Here is a 17,737-nt window from a genome sequence, read left to right as displayed (position 1 = left end):
CTTCTATTTCCCAGACGTTAGTATTTAGGGTTTGATTAAATTATGTGATTACTAAATGTTGTGAATATGTGTTCAAACAACTATAGTTGATTCTTGGTGAACACAATGCTGACTGGTGGGAGTAATTGTGTGCAGCAAGACGAGGGAGGAATTAATTGCTGTGAGCGTTGAGCATATTGCATATGTTAATTCATTCAGTGATTTGAGATGAATTAGCTGATGGAACCTGTGTTGGTTAGGTAGAGGGTAAGAGCTTTCTATGATGTCAATCAAATTTGCCCCAGAGATAAAGGAGGTTGCACACCTTCAGATGGAAGGATCAACCATTGAACTCAGAGTAGCATAAATAGAGACCCAAACCTAGACTCATTGTGGCAGAATATTAGAAAGTCAAAGAGAAAGAGAAAAATTCTATGTGTTTAGTAAAGGAAAGGTTATCTACATTAAAATGTATGAAGTTGATATGAGAGATTGAATTAGTAATGCTGGATGTGAGAAGGTCATGAGTTGATAGCTTCAGATTTCTGAGGAAATGTGATTTTGAATCCTGGATTCAGCCAAACTGCCACTTAGGTTTTTAAAGGGAGAATAAACTCATTTTCAAAATTGTAAGGACCGAGACTTTACCACACAGCACCTCCAAAAAGTTATGCAACAAAACAATCTTCCTCTAAAACCCTTTCCCCGGTTATTAGTATCCCGTTCCAGAGGTGACCGGGCTTCTCTGATAGCTCAGTTGGTAAAGAATCCACCTGCAATGCAGGAGAGCCCTGTACAATTCCTGGGTCGGGAAGATCCCCTGGAGAAAGGATTAGCCTGTTCTCCAGTATTCCTTCCCTTATGACTCAGCTAGTAAAGAATCTGCCTGCAATGTGGGAGACCTGGGTTCGATCCCTGGGTTGGGAAGATCCCCTGGAGAAAGAAAATGCGACCCACTCCAGTATTCTGGCCTGGAGAATTCCATGGACTGTATGGTCCATGGGGTCGCAAAGAGTTAGACACGACTGAGCGACTTTCACTCACTCAGTCACTCCAGAGGTGACCAGGGTTATTATAATACTTTCTATTGTGTGATTCAGAGGTAATTGATTCGTAAATGAATAAAAGGTATATATAAAGAGCTTTGTAAAGCCACATTTATACACACACGCACTGACAGGCAAGATTATCACATATGAGTGCGTAAAGAGAATCTTCTTTCTTTTTTAGTTGTTCTGTTGTATCTGATTACAGAAATATGCCATAATCACCTTAATCAGTTCAGTGTGGCTATGTATTTGATTGATTCCAGTATGTTCCTGCTATGATCAGTGCTAAATAAATAGGACTCTGTAGCTATGCCATTTTGCCTACGTCATGTATAACCTTGTTAAAGGGCATGTGTGTTGGTATTTTGGGGCAAAATTGCCAGATTGCACCCCATGGAGGTGGGTGCTGCTTTACTTTCTGAGGTCAGCAGAGAACCAGAGTCCATCTTTCACATATGCTGTCACCAGCATGGGTATTATTAAACATTTTGATCCTTGTAAAATCTAATAGGCAAAGAAATGAAGTTATCTCAAACTAGTTTTAATTTGCATGTTTTTGTATTATGGTGTGACTGACCATCTCCACATTTTTTTCTCATTTTCTATCCTGTAAATTTTGTGTTCATATTCTTCTACTCATTTTTTGTTAGGTTTTTGGTCTTTTTCATTTCTAATTCCAGGCTCTTTTTCTATTAGTATTTTAAAAAGAAAGGCTAATGACAAAATACTACAAGCTGAGTAGAGACAGTTTAAAAAATACATAAATTTACAAGTCATCTGTAATCTTACCATCCATAGATAAGTGAATATGCCGAAAAGGAAATATAAATATTGAATGGAAATTCACTGTTTTTTCAAATGTATAGGGAAGCAGGGAGAGAAAATTTCTTCAGTAACCGTTTTTGATTCATAGATTGGCACAGACTATGAAGATAAATAATATCCAGTGGGCATGCTTGGGGAACACAAACTTATACATTGTAGGGAAGTAAATTGGGTAGATCTTGCATGTATTTAAATTTTGGACATGCTTATATTTCAGCAATTGTAGGAATCAGTGTTAGAGGAATATTCACATATAAGCAAAAGATTTATATATAAGCCTATTCATTGCAGCATCGTTCCTTGTTTCAAGGTCTTTATAGTTTTTAAGGAACCGTCACTTTGCCTCAACTTGTCCTGCCTGTCTTTTGCACAGTTCTTTGACTTAGTGTTCAGTGTTTTATCAACTGTAAATGCACATCTCCTTAAGACATCCTATGATTTTCCAGTTTAAAAGTTAGAACGCCATGGGTGATCATGTTTCTGTTGACAGTGACACTGGAAGAAGTTTCTATACTTAGAGTGGCCAAATGCAGATACTCTGGTCTTTTTTAAGAAAGTGATACAGTGAATTCTAGTAAGAAGACTCATTGTGCTGATGGAAAAAGCAATATTATACATTAAAAGTTAATAACCCCTCTAATCATATGTTAATCTATGTCTTAGGGCCCTAAGAGACTTCAGGCATGGACCAGTTTTGTGAGAAGAAATTTTGTCTGTTTAATAGTATTTGTTTATTTGATAATATTTAATATGAATATACACTTACTTGAAATTTATTGGCTGAATCATAAAAGTAGTATACCTTTTTAAATTCAGGAAATTCTGAGTAGCCGTCTTAAAACACTTTTTATGCAGTACTAAAACAGAGCACATTTTTATTGAGCTCATGCACAATTGAATGTTTCCGCTTAATTACAGTTACATTTTTACCCAGATGGTTTTATGGCTTTGTGTTCGCAAAATAATAACTATCAGAGGAGTTCCAGGTTCCTGATAGATGGGAACCGTATTGAGTTAGTGAAGTAAACTTGATGGGTTTTAAAGCGATGGGAGAACCAGTAGTCCCTCTTGGATTATTATTTTGGGGGGGAGGATGTTTCCTGCAAGGAAATTTTAAGATTTCCTCAGCCAAGTGAGGACCATAATTTGATGCAGAGTGCATTTAGGGTGCAGCCGTAGTGAGCACATCATCTTGTCTCCATCTCATCTTTATTCTAATGCCAAGCCTTCGACTGAGAGAAGTGAGAAAATGGGAGCTCAGCCATTTCAATGCTACCCAGATATTCGTACAGCATTATTGCATGGTGGTGTTAGAAAGGCCCTTGGGAATTAGATAGTTTAGTGCTTGCCTTTTCCAGCTGATTTCATTTCGTAATTAACGTCTATATATCTGCAATAAATTATTAACTGTTTCGGCTTTAACTCAGATGATCAGGGAATGGAGCTGAGGAGCACAGGCCAATTTTAGCTTTATTTAAGCAGCTTCTGCTTTCTTACAGCTTTCTAATTTAAAAAGTAAGACCTAAATATTTTTTTTTCCTTCAGAAGCATTTGAAGATCTTTCACTCCAGATTTTTCCTCTTCCCTCTGCCTGGCTTCACCTAAAATTTATGACCACTTTCTGCAGTAAGCCCACACCATCAGCTTTTGGCTCATACTTCTTGATGCCCTGTTTTTTAAAGTCTGGTGTGCAAACACCTGGATCGAGATCATGGCTTTGGGGAGAGGTACTAGGGGCTGGAAATTCTCCACTTAAAAATCAGAAGCCCAGATTGAGCCTCAAAACTAAGAAATGTATTTTATAAAAATCCAAGGTAATTATTATACAAGCTCAAATTTGAGGGCAGCCACGCTAGTGGCTCTAAAAACTCCAGAGCTCAGGAGCTTTAAGGACTGGATTTGCATGCATCAAACTTCATATCCTCTGTGTGTTGAATGAATTTTAATACTCTTTTACCTCCAGTTATAGTAAACTTGGATACCTCCTGTCCTTGCTTTAACATCTTTCCAGGAACCCACTCAGATGCCATTGAGCTAGATAGGATTTTATGACTCAGTTATTCAATAGTCTATAAGTGTGAACTAGTTGGGAGATGATATAATGGGACCTAAATGCTAGTATGAACGTTTTTCTACTCTTTAGGTGAAAAAGTATTCAGAAGTTGAAACTTACTTCCTATTTTAGAATTTAGAAGTAAATAGAACTGAATTATTTCAACAGTTTTATGGATAATACGTTGTTCAGTTGCTCAGTCGTGTCTGACTCTTTGTGACTCCATGGACTGCAGCATGCCAGGCTTCTGGGTCCTTCACTATCTCCTGGAGATTGCTCAAACTCATGTCCATTGAATTAGTGGTGCCATCCAACCATCTCATCCTCTGTCATCCCCTTCTCCTCCTGCCTTCAGTTTTTCCCAGCATCAGGGTCTCTTCTAATGAGTCAGTTCTCATCAGATAGCCAAAGTATTGGAGCTTCAGCATCAGTCCTTCTAATGAATATTCAGAATTGATTTCCTTTAGGATTGACTGGTTTGATCTCCTTGCAGTCCAAGGACTCTCAAGAGTCTTCTCCAGCACCACAGTTCAAAAGCGTCACTTCTTCAGTGCTCAGCCTTCCTTATGTTCTAGCTCTCACATCCACATATGACTATTGGAAAAACCATAGCTTTCTCTAGAAAGGAACGGTTCCTTCTCTAGAACGAGACAGCAAAAGAGACACTGATGTATAGAACAGTCTTATGGACTCTGTGGGAGAGGGAGAGGGTGGGGAGATTTGGGAGAATGGCATTGAAACATGTATAATATCATGTATGAAATGAGTTGCAGTCCAGGTTCGATGCATGATACTGGATGCTTGGGGCTGGTGCACTGGGACGACCCAGAGGGATGGTATGGGGAGGGAGGAGGGAGGAAGGTTCAGGATGGGGAACACATGTATACCTGTGGCGGATTCATTTCGATATTTGGCAAAACTAATACAATTTTGTAAAGTTTAAAAATAAAATAAAATTAAAAAAAAAATAAATGCAAAACAAAAAAAAAAAAAAAAAAAAAAGGAACATAGCCCTGCTGACACCTTTACTTTGGCCCAGCAAGACCTGGGTAGGACTTCTATCCTAAAGAACTCTAAGCAGATAAAATTGTGTTGTTATAACACACTAACATCACTTCTTTGGTGCTCAGTCTTCTTTATGGTCCAACTCTCCCATCCATACGTGACTACTGGAAAAACCATAGCTTTGACTATAGGGACCTTTGTCGGCAAAGTAATGTCTCTGCTTTTTAAAACATTGTCTAGTTTTGTCATAGCTTTTCTTCCAAGAAAAGCATGAGATTTATTCTGGCTTCTGTAATAAAATGAAATTTATTAGAAATAAAGGAAGAAACATATCTTCAGAGTGAAAAGGACCTAAGATACCACCAAGTTTAGATGTGGCTAAATGAAGACTGAAGCATATTGTAGAGGAATATTAAAAAGTACATGAGAAAATTGGAAACTCTTTTTGAGAGATTATCTGCACTGGAATGGCAAAGCAGTGTAGTTAGATTAAGACACTTTGAAGATGTATGAGGATTCAGTGGTAAACTATCTCAAATGGCAAAAGTAACCTAACATATCTTATCTACTTATTCACAATGCAAGAATTTGGACGTTAAGAGTCCTGTAAAACTCATTAGGGTTAACAGTCAAAAACCATTACCATGCCGAGTGGCCAGGCAGATAATTATATCAGCTAATGTGATTAGTGCAAATTGTGTATCTCTATTCATTCAGTTGGCTCCAGATATCTGCCATAAGCTATTAAAACGGGCGTGTGGGCTTCCCTGGTGGCTCAGATGGTAAAGTGACTGCCTGCAATGCAGGAGACCTGGGTTCGATCCCTGGGTCGGGAAGACCCCCTGGAGAAGGAAATGGCAACCTACTCCAGTATCCTTGCCTGGAAAATCCTATGGTCAAAGGAGCCTAGCAGTCTACAGTCCATGGGGTTACAGAGTCGGACGCGACTGAGCAACTTCACTATCGCTATCACTATTATAATTTGTAATTGAATGCATGTAAGAGCAACTAAAATGTGATAGGTACATTTCCATTATAAATGTATTACGTTACCAGCAAATATTTTAGCATGCCCAGTTCAAAGATAGGCAGTTCAATTATGGACAGGAACTTATGTATAAATAGCATAGGGTCCTCCTGTTGTTGTCTGGATGTGTGCTTATGGATAAATAGAACTTCAGTAGTTTATTACAACAAAATGGAAAGTCTGAGTAATTTATTGTGGGAATAACAATTATGTTTACATACACTTAGCAAAGTATAAGTCTGAGTAATTCATTGTGGAAGTATCTCTCTTTTAAAATTTAATTATTTAATGCCCCATGTTATTTACTAACATGGATAATTGCATGTCTGTGTAGATTTCCAATTAGAATTTTGTCACTTCAAAATAGATGGTTATAATTAGTAATGTTTTTGAGAGTATTAGCATTTTATGATGAAAGTTCCTACACAGAAATTTTTCTAAGTAAAACTTAATTATTTCTCATTAGTGAGATAGATTCATGAATATGTCAAGCTGATTTTTCTAGGACAAATCATTATTTAACATGTGACAATTCTAAAGGATATGTGAATGCTTCCCACGCAATATCTTTTTTCTGGTACAATTTACATACCATAAATTCATCCCAATATGCAACTCAGTGACTTTTTTGTCTGTTTACAGAACTTCACAACCATCTCCACAATTCAGTTTTACAACATTTCTTTCACCCCAGAGGTGTCCCTCATATCCATTTGCAGTCATTCTGCTCCAACCCCTAGTCCCAGGCGGCTATTCATCTGCTTTTTCTTTTATAGATTTACTTTTACATTTCATGTAAGTTAAATCATATAAAATTTGGTCTTTTGTGTCTGGCTTCTTAAACCTAGCATAATATGTTTGAAGTTCATCCTTGTGGTAGCATGGATCATTAGTTTATTTTTTTTTTGCTGAATCGTAAGTCATTCTTTATTCATTTGTCACTTGATGTGCATTTGATTGTTTCTACTTTTTTGCTATTATGAATGATACACAAATATGTATAAGTCATTGTGTAGATACATATTTTCATTCCTGTTGGATAGGTACCTAGGAGTGGAATTGCTGGGTCATATGGTAAAGTTATGTTTAATATTTTAAGAAACTGCCAAATTCTTTTACAAAATATTGCACCTGTTTACATTCTCACCAGCAATTATTAGGATTCCAGTTTTTCTACATCCTCATCAAAACTTTTTATTATCTCTTTTTGATTAAAACTATTTTTGTGGCTGTGCAATGATAATGTGATTTAAATTTGCATTTCCTAATAACCATGTTGAGGAGATTTTAATGTACCTTTTCATAGCTATTCATATATTGTCTTTGGTGACGTCTTTTGCCAGTTTTAAATTGGTTTTTAAAAAATTTTTGTCTTTCTGTTTAGTTTTCAGAGTTCTTTGTATACTCTAGTTGTAAAATCCTTTGTCAGACGTAGATTGTTCTCATGTCTATAGAGGTTTCTGTTCATTTTCCTAAAGATGTCTTTCAAAGATAATTTTTATAGATTTTGAAAAAGTCCGATATCTTTTTTTTTTTCCTTTTATGGAATGTACTCTTAGTGTTGTAACCAAGAACTGTATGTCTAACTCCAAGTCACATAGGCTTTCTCTTATGTTTTCTTCCATAATTTTGGTTATTAAATGTAGGTCTGTGATGCATTTTGAGTTAATTTTTGTATATGATGTGAGATAAGAGTTTGAATTAATCTCTTTGTATATGCATATTCAGTTTTCTCTCAGCACCCTTTGTGAAAAGACCATCCTTTCCTCATAAAATACCAGAGAACTTTTGTCAAAAGTCGATCATAAATGAGTTTACTTTTGTACAATTAACACTGTTTTTTTAAATCTATATGTTTATCCTTATGTTAATACCATATTCCCTTGATTTAAGAGGCTTTATATTTTTATTTGGGGAAATTCAACTTGGTTTCCTTTGTAAAAGTTTTTTTTTGTCTATTCTGTATCTTTTGCATTTCTGTATAAATTTGGGGACCAGATTGTCAGAATCTGTGAAGCATCTGCTGGGACTTTGATAGGGCTTGTGTTTAAAGATAAATTTGGGAAGAGTTTCCATCTTATAAACAATACAGATGATTTTTCTGCTACCTGAAAATTACTATCTCAGCATTCATTAGGGGATATTTTTCAATATTCCATTGACTACTAAGGGGGTAACATTAGCTACTGATAGCCTGATAGTGGACATGCTTTAAAATTCATAAATAATTTATGAGAACAGATACTCAAAGTCACTCATTTGGAGTGATATAAATAAAGCATACAAAATAGTAAATTATAAAGACTTAGTGTCTGTAGGATTAGGATATGAAAACACATCAAACTCTGATTTTTTAAAGTATTCTATTTAAGTGCTTCTTTATTTACTTATATTTCTTTTCCATGGGCTTCCCTGGTGGCTCAGACAGTAAAGAGTCTGCCTGCAGTGTGGGAGACACAGGTTTGATGTCAGAGTCAGGAAGATCCGTTGGAGAAGGAAATGGCAACTCACTCCAGTATTCTTGCCTGGAGAATCCCATGGACGGAGGAGCCTGGCAGGCTACAGTCCATGGGGTTGTAAAGAGTCAGACATGACTAAGTGACTTCTCTTTCTTCTTTTTCTTTTGTTTATTTATTTTCTTTTCCATATAGTTAGTTCCCTGGGCTATACAGTGGGCCCTTGTTTATCCATTCTGTGTATAGTAGTTTACATATGTTAATCACAAACTCCCAGTTTACTCTCCCACTTCGCAATTTTCCCCTTGGCAATCATAAGTCTGTTCTCTATGTCTGTGAGCCTGTTTCTGTTTTGTAACTAAATAAGTCATTTTCTGTCATATTTTAGTTTCTACATATACGTGATATCATATGATATTTGTCTTTCTCTGACTTCACTTAGTGTGATTATCTCTAGGTCCATCCATGTTGCTGCAAATGGTATTATTTCACTGCTTTTTAATGACTGAATAGTATTCCATTGTAAGTATGTACTGCACCTTTTTTCTCCATTCCTCCGTTGATGGGCATTTTTGTTGGTTCCATGTCTTGGCTATTCTAAGTATTGCTGCTGTGAACATTTCAGTGCATGTATCTTTTCAAATTATATTTTTGTCCAGAGGTATGTTCAGGATTGAGGTTGTGGATCATATGGTAACTCTATTTTTAGTTTTTGAGGTATGTTCATACTGTTTTCCATAGTGGTTGCACCAATTAACATTCCTGTCAATAGTGTAGGAGGGTTCCCTTCTTTCCACACCCTCTTCAGCATTTATTATTTGTATAATTTTTAATGATGACCTTTCTGACTGGTGTGAGGTGATACCTCACTGAAGGTTTGATTTGCATTTCTCATAATTAGCAATGTTGAGCATCTTTTCATGTGCTATTTGGTCATCTGTATGTCTTCTTCAAAGAATGTCTATTTAGGCCTTGTGTCTTTTTTTAATTGGATTGTTTGTTTTCTTGTTATTGAGCTATTATTGAGTTTGTATATTTTGGAAATTAAACTCTTGTCAGTTATATAATTTTTAAATATTTTCTCCTAGTCTGTAAGTTGTCTTTTCATTTTCATTTCACAAAATGAAAAGATGGTTCCCTTTGCTGTGCAAAAGCTTTTAAGTTTGATTAGGTCCCATTTGCTTATTTTTGCTTTTATTTCTATTGCCTTGGAAGACTAATCTAAGAAAATATTGGTACAATTTATGTTGGAGAATGTTTTGCCTGTGTCCTCTTCTAGGAGTTTTATGTTTCATATTTAGATTTTTAAGTCATTTTGAGTTTATTTTTGTGTATGGTATGAGGATGTAAGACTCAAGTATTGTTTCATATATTCCACTACTTTGAAAAACACCAAAGTTGTAGGTTCATGGTTCAAATCAAGTTAACAAATAAATACAAACAAATCCAAATCAACCTTTTCAGGAAATAGATTTTAGTCACAGATTTTTGGAGTTATTCTCTAAATGTAAATTGTATACAAATTATTGTGTGTGTTTAAACAGCCCCAAATTCTAAAATTGCACTTTTTTTGCTTAATAGCTATATTTTTATTTTTTTAGTTTTTGAAGTATAGTTGATTTACAATGTGTTAGTTTCAAGTGTACCACAAAGTGATTCAGTGATTTTTTTTGCAGACTCTTTTCCATTATAGGTTATTACAGGATATAGAATATAATTCCATGTGCTATACAGTAGGTCCTACTATGTAAAAAATAGATGAATAACAAAAATCATTTATTTTATATACAGTTGTGTGTATCTTACATTTTCCTAAAATTGTACCTTTTATTAAAAACCAAAGCAGTAGGCTTTCTCTGTTATTGTGACTTTGGAGAGATGCCTGCCAGCTGTAGCAATCATGATTGGGAAAATGTTAGGGAAATAAAGTCCCTTAAATAGTTATCTATTAGATATTAATTTAATAATATTACACAGAAGGCTACTAAAGTATTTTGTTAATTCCAGTAGATTCCTTTCCACATTTTAGCAACTCTTAACATTAGGATTGTGTCATAACACTGATAGCATCTTAGGACTGATGAAATTTGATATGAAAGCAAATGGGGAACTGGTGTCATTTTAGGAAGTGAACACTTATGAAGGCCTAATGGTGCTGCTATCCTAGAAAAACAGCTCAGAAAGTAAAAGGGAATGATATCCAAATGGTTCATTGAAATCTTTGGTTTTGAATAATAATACAGAGAGATGTAGACAGGAAACCTTTATAGTTTGTTTTTTCAAATGTGCTTAAATTTCTTCTGCTTTGTCAGGGTTGAACGGAATTCCTGTAAATCTTATATCAACTCTAAACTTTAGGGAATAAAGTGATGGCCCAAAAATTCTATCAGGAGAGATGTTTTTGGAGTGTTCAGAGGAAAATGAACAAGACGTACATATAGATATCACTTGGAAGTTGTGTCCAAATCTTAGCTGGGGAAATGGTGAATTAAAGAAATACAGTATTGGTGTGTGGCCGCGGAGTCGGCATCGACTGCAGCGGGAGACTTTGGCGCGTTGTCTCACACCATCTTGCTGGTACAGCCTACCAAGAGGCCAGAAGGCAGAACTTACGCTGACTATGAATCTGTGAATGAGTGTATGGAAGGTGTTTGTAAAATGTATGAAGAACATCTGAAGAGAATGAATCCCAACAGCCCCTCTATCACATATGATATCAGCCAGTTGTTTGATTTTATTGATGACCTGGCAGACCTCAGCTGCCTTGTTTACCGAGCTGATACCCAGACATACCAGCCTTATAACAAAGATTGGATTAAAGAGAAGATCTATGTGCTCCTTCCTCGACAGGCCCAACAGGCTGGGAAATAGTTGAGTTTGCAAGCATTAGGGGGACGGGGGTGGGCTTGGAACACAGGTGTGTGCAGTGTGCTGTAGTGGAAGTTTTGTATTATAGTTATCCTGTTTCCATTTTGGTATACCCTACCCAGAATAGAATGTATTAGATAAAATGTGATGATCTTGTTCAATCCGAAAACCCCTTTGCCCCCCCTTTTTTTTACTTAAACATTTTTATGATGATTTAGATGGAAGTTGGTTTTTGTCAGTTAACGTTGGTTCCAGTCCCTCAAACTGTTCATACCTGCTTTATAACATCCACTGTACTAATCCTCCTTCAAGTTGGGGTGGGGAGTGGAGGTGCAGTTTAGTTACGTCCTCAAGATAAAGTCTTGGTGAAAAACAAATAAATGTTCTTTAGTTAAAAAAAAAAGAAAAGAAAAGAAATACAGTATTTGATTACTAACTCAATTCCCATAATTGTTTATTTTGCATTTTTAGTTTCTATGGCACCTACTCTTGTCAGATCTCAAGAGCTTACATATCTATGTGAATTGACAGGACCTTCCTTTGAAGGGGTAGAGTCATGAGACGGGGTCATTGGGTGGAAAGATACAAGAGAAGAAGTACATTCACTGATTCATATTAAGAATGTGTTTTAAGCTTGAGACTATGAAAGCCCCTTATTTTATTTGAAATGCTTTTGATTTAAGATACTAAAGCATCCTTGGAGACAGCCTAACACTGCACATTAATATGGTTTAAAATGTCTCCAAACCTTTGCCTATATTTAGCTCAGTTGTAGTATTTTAGTAAGTGTTCTAATAACTTGGCTGTTCTTGCCTTTGGCTGTGGAGTCTCCACAAGTGCATAGTGTCCAATTTGGGGGTGCTTGGGCACATGGTCTTACGTGTTCTGAACCTATTAATAACTCACCATAGGCTTGTAAGAGAGAGAATACATCAGACTCTATATTGGAACTGCATAATCGACTGTCTACTTCATCCTTCTCCCATTTCTTTCCATTACCTATTCCTCTAGAAGATACACATTCAGTCCTGTGTTAAAACTTATATCTCCTCCGATTCCTTTAGTTCTGAAGTAGATTTCAATAAATTAGTCTTGGAGAGGTAAAAAATAATACAATATAAATAAAAGAGAAAAATATAAATGGTTATAACTGATAATAACATTGGTTTAAAAGTACATTACAGCTTATAAATTACATGTACAAAATCTTTTGGTTTGTAGTATTTCTACACAGTCTTAGAAAATAAGTGACTTGCTCAAATAGATACATATAAATCTAGTTTTTAACTGAATTATATTTTAAAGGCCCTTTAGGATGTACCTAGGTAATGAAAACAGGTTGATTTTTTTGTAAATAAAATAATAATCTGGGCTTCCCTGGTGACTCAGGGGTAAAGAATCAGTCTGCCAATGCATAATTCAATTCCTGGTCTGGGAATATCCCACATGCTACAGAGCAACTAAGCCTGTGTGCCACAACTATTTATCCTGTGCTCTAGAGTCCAGAACAACTGCTGAGTCCACTATTGCAGCTACTGAAGCCCATGTGCCCTAAAGCCCATGCTCTGCAACACGAAAAGCCACTGCAATGAGAAACCCGTGCACTAAAGAGTAGCCCCTGCTCACTGCAACTAGAGAAAAGCCTGAGCAGCAGTGGAGACCCAGCACAGCCAAAAATAAATAAACAAATAAAAAACAAACCCTAACTTAGTATCACTTTCTTAGAGCAGATCTGTCTTGGAAAATGCCTGATACTTTTTACCTTTAAATACTTTTGAATCTACTCATTTTATTCAATTTTAAAGTATCCTTAAACTTTATATATGAAAAATTGGGAGAGCTTTCTATGCCAGGGCTATGGTAGATAGTGAATGATAAGAAGTATACCTGCAAGAAAGAGAAAAGGTACTAGAGTCTCCCACTAACTATACCTACAAGGTCAGGAAGCAAGTGATATCTTCACCTTTTCCCCTGTGAAATTAATAAAGATCAGTAAATGGAGATGCTGCTATTTCTGTTAGCATCAATTGAAAGATTTCAGGCCCAAAATAAAAGGTTTCAGGCCTAAAATAGCTACTATCGTTTAAGCACTCAGTTCAAGTCAGTTCAGTTGCTCAGTCGTGTCCGACTCTTTGTGACCCCATGGGTCGCAGCACGCTAGGCCTCTCTGTCCATCACCAACTCCCGAAGTTCACTCAGACTCACGTCCATCGAGTCAGTGATGCCATCCAGCCATCTCATCCTCTGTCATCCCCTTCTCCTGCCCCCAATCCCTCCCAGCATCAGAGTCTTTTCCAATGAGTCAAGTCTTCGCATGAGGTGGCCAAAGTACTGGAGTTTCAGCTTCAGCATCATTCCTTCCAAAGAAATCCCAGGGCTGATCTCCTTCAGAATGGACTGGTTGGATCTTCTTGCAGTCCAAGGGACTCTCAAGAGTCTTCTCCAACACCCACAGTTCAAAAGCATCAATTCTTCGGCGCTCAGCCTTCTTCACAGTCCAACTCTCACATGCATACATGACTACTGGAAAAACCATAGCCTTGACTAGACGGGCCTTTGTTGGCAAAGTAATGTCTCTGCTTTTGAATATGCTATCTAGGTTGGCCATAACTTTCCTTCCAAGGAGTAAGGATCTTTTAATTTCATGGCTGCAGTCACCATCTGCAGTGATTTTGGAGCCCAAAACAATAAAATCTGACACTGTTTGCACTGTTTCCCCATCTATTTCCCATGAAGTGATGGGACCGGATGCCATGATCTTAGTTTTCTGAATGTTGAGCTTTAAGCCAACTTTTTCAGTCTCCTCTTCCACTTTCATCAAGAGGCTTTTTAGTTCCTCTTCACTTTCTGCCATAAGGGTGGTGTCATCTGCATATCTTAAGAGTTACTGATTGGTTTTTGCAGTAATTGTGTCAGGAAGGTATAATGCACCCATTTTGTTGATTAGGAAGTTAAACAGTTTCCCTAAGTCACCAAGAAAGGAACCTGGAAATCAGGTCCAGTCTTCTTGACTTCAAAGCTAATACTCTTCATAGAAGTGGTCTGAAGACTGAGTTCCCCAGAACTACACAGTTCTGAAGTATTTTCTTGGGAATTGATGTGTTTCATGTTTTGGAGAAAAATGAAGGGGCATCTTACGAGTAGAAGGTGAACTCCAGTCTCATCACACTTTGGTGAGATCACATCTATTGTTTTCTGTTTAATATATTATCACTTTCATAAAACATTTAGTTTAAAAACACATCCAAGTGCAATAAAGAATAGTTTAAAACTATTGGAACTTCCAGTTCCAGCATGATGAAATAGGAACTAGAAAATGAGACAAAATATATATGAAATCTGTTTTTTTTAGGTAGTTGGAAAAAGGTAGCACATGGCAGTAATCCCTGAGAAAAAAGAAACAAATGGAGAATCTGTGTGTATGTCTCAGTTTACAGTCCAAGAGAGGCTATATAGGCTGTAGCACTGAAAGACAGCAAAGGTAGAGTCTTTTGGTCAGTTGAAGAGAAAAGGTTTGGGTTTAACAGAGGCCAAGGAAACTGGAATTTGCAGAAGGAATACTAAAGGAGGAGCAGTGCGAAAAGTTAACTGTCATCATCTACAGAGTGTTCTGTAGTATTTGAATGAATACGGATCTGATTGACATTTGTAGAGCATTTAACCGTACCACCCCAGAACACACTTTATTTTTCAAGTGCATGAAGGATATAGTCCAATATAACACTTTATTCTGAATCATAAAGTAAATCTCAGTCAATTTAAGGGGAATGAAATCATACAAAATAGGTTTTCTTTTTTAAATATTTTATTTAAGTATAGTTGATTTATAGAGTTGTGTTAATTTCTACCATTCAGTGAAGTGATTCAGTTATACATATGGATGTTTTTCTTCATACTTTCTCATTATGGTTTATCACAGGATATTGGATATAGTTCCCTGTGCTATACAGTGGGCCTTGTTGTTTATTCATCCTGTGTATACTGATTTGCATCTGCTAATCCCAAACTCCCAGTCCTTCCTACCCCACCCCTCACTGGCAACCACAAGTCCGTTTTCTGTGTCTGTGAGTCTATTTCTCTTTCCTTAGATAAGTTCACTTGTGTCATATATTAGATTCCATCTACAAATGATATGGTATTTGTCTTTCTCTTTCTGATTTACTTCACTTAGTATGATAATCTTTAGGTCCACCCATGTTGTTGCAAATGGCATTATTTCATTCTTTTTTATGACTGAATGATATTCTGTTGTGTGTGTGTATGTGTGTGGATATACATACACACACACCACATCTTCTTTATCCATTCATCTGTCAGTGAACATATAGGTTGTTTCCATATCTTGGTTATTGTAAATAGTGCTGCTAGAAATATAGGGGGCACGTGTATCTTTTTGTAGTATAGTTTAGTCTGGGTATATGCCCAGGAGTGAGATCGCTGGATCATATGGTAACTCTATTTTTAGTTTTTGAGGAGCCTCTACACTTGTTTCCATAGTGGTTGCACCAGTTTACATTCACACCAACAGTGTAGGAGGGTTTCCTTACCCTCTCTAGCTTTTATTATTTGTAGACCTTTTAATGATAGCCATTCTAATGGCTACCACATTGGATGTGCTACCACATTGTCGTTTTGATTTGTATTTATCTAATAATTAGCAGTTATGTGCATCTTTTCTTGTGCTTTTTGACCATCTGTATGTGTTCTTTAGAGATGTATTCTAGGTCCTCTGTTAATTTTTTAATTGGGTTGTTTGCTTTTTTTTTTTATTACTGAGTTGTATGAGCTGTTTATTTTGGAAATTAAGCCCTTGTTGGTTGTATTGTATTTTGCAAATATGGTTGTATGGTTGCAAATATTTCCTCCCAGTCTGTAGGTTGCCTTTTCATTTTTTTGGTGGTTTCCTTTGCTGTGCAAAAGCTTTTATGTTTGATTGGGTCTCATTTTTTGATCATTGTTTTTATTTCTATTTCTTTGGGAGCCTGACCTAAGAAAACATTGGTACAATTTATGTCAGAGAATGTTTTGCCTGTGTTCTCTTCTAGGAGTCTTAGGATGTTATGTCTTATGTTTAAGTTTGTAAGCCATTTTGAATTTATTTTTGTGTGTGGTGTATAGGTATGTTCTAATTTCATTGATTTACACATTGCTGTTCAACTTTTCCAATATCAGTTGTTGAAGAGATTGTCTTGCCCATTGGTATATTCTTACCTCCTTTGTCAAAAATTAATTTTCCATTGGTATGTGGGTTTACTTCTGGGCTCTCTATTCTGTTCTATTGTTCTATATGTCTGTTTTTCTGCCAGTACCATGATGTTCAGATTACTATAGCTTTGTAGTATTGTCTGAAATTTGGGAGTATTATACCTCCTGCTTTATTCTTTTTACTAAGGATTATGTTGACAAGTCTGGATCTTTTAGGTACACTTTAGGATTATTTTTTCTACTTCTATGAAAAATGTCATGGGTAATTTGATAAGAATTATGTTCAATCTATAGATTGTTTGGGTAGTATGGGCCTTTTAACAACATTAATTGTTCTAATCCAGTAGCACAGGATAGCTTTCCATTTCTTTGAATCATCTTCAGTTTCCTTTATTAATGTTTTGTAGTTCTCAGTATATAACTCTTTCACCTTCTTGGTCAGGTTTATTCCTAAGTATTTTATTTTATTTTTTGATGCAATTTTAAAAGGGATTGCTTGTTTACATTCCTTTTCTGCTGTTTCATTGTTAGTGTAAAGAAATGCAACCAATTTCTCTATGGTTTATCTTGTATCCTGCTACATTACTGAATCCATTTATCAATTCTAGTAGTTTTTGTTTGGAGTCTTCAGCGTTTTCTATGTATAATATCATGTTATCTGCATAAGTGATCATTTTGCCTCTTCCATTCAATTTAGATACCTTTCATTATGTTTTCTTTTCTGATTGCTGTGCCTAGGACTTCCAATTCTGTGTTGAATAGAAGTGGTGGAAATGGGCATCTGTATCTTGTTCCACATTGTAGTGGAAAGTCTTCTAGCTTTTCACAGTTATTTATTGTCTGTGGGTCTGTCATAAATGGCTTTTATTATGTTTTTATGTGTTCCCTCTAAACCCACTCCAGTGTTCTTGCCTGGAAAATCCCATGGCCAGGGGAGCCTGGTGGGCTACAGTCCATGTGGTTACAAACAGTAGGACACGACTGAGCACGCACACACACACACACGCACACTCCCTCTATACCCACTTTGGTAAGAGTTTTTATCATGAGTGGATGTTGAATTTTATCAAATGCTTTTTTTGCATTTATTGAGACTGAGTGCCGCCACCCCCCCCACCCCCCGCCCCGACACACACACACACACACACACACACACACACACACACTTGTTCCCACTATACCCACTTTGGTAAGAGTTTTTATCGTGAATGGATGTTGAATTTTGTCTCGCTTTTTCTGCATTTATTGAGACAATCATGTGATTTTTGTC

The 17,737-nt window shown here is 36.4% G+C and overlaps 2 protein-coding genes across 2 annotated transcripts in view; both read left to right on the top strand.

Annotated features, from left to right (window-relative positions):
• ADAMTS19 (ADAM metallopeptidase with thrombospondin type 1 motif 19) overlaps positions 1 to 17,737 on the top strand; it is a 276,274-nt gene that overhangs the window by 7,825 nt on the left and 250,712 nt on the right. The gene's annotated exons all lie outside the window — the stretch shown is intronic.
• On the top strand, positions 3,565 to 11,679 carry LOC129641247 (enhancer of rudimentary homolog). Its single transcript, XM_055565981.1, has 2 exons — positions 3,565 to 3,580; positions 10,889 to 11,679. The coding sequence occupies exons 1-2, from the start codon at positions 3,565 to 3,567 to the stop codon at positions 11,263 to 11,265; spliced, it is 393 nt and encodes a 130-aa protein (XP_055421956.1). The 3' UTR covers positions 11,266 to 11,679.

Source organism: Bubalus kerabau, chromosome 1 (assembly GCF_029407905.1).
Source record: "Bubalus kerabau isolate K-KA32 ecotype Philippines breed swamp buffalo chromosome 1, PCC_UOA_SB_1v2, whole genome shotgun sequence".
Classification (NCBI taxonomy): Eukaryota; Metazoa; Chordata; class Mammalia; order Artiodactyla; family Bovidae; genus Bubalus; species Bubalus kerabau.
This window is presented reverse-complemented; position numbering and strand designations above follow the sequence as displayed.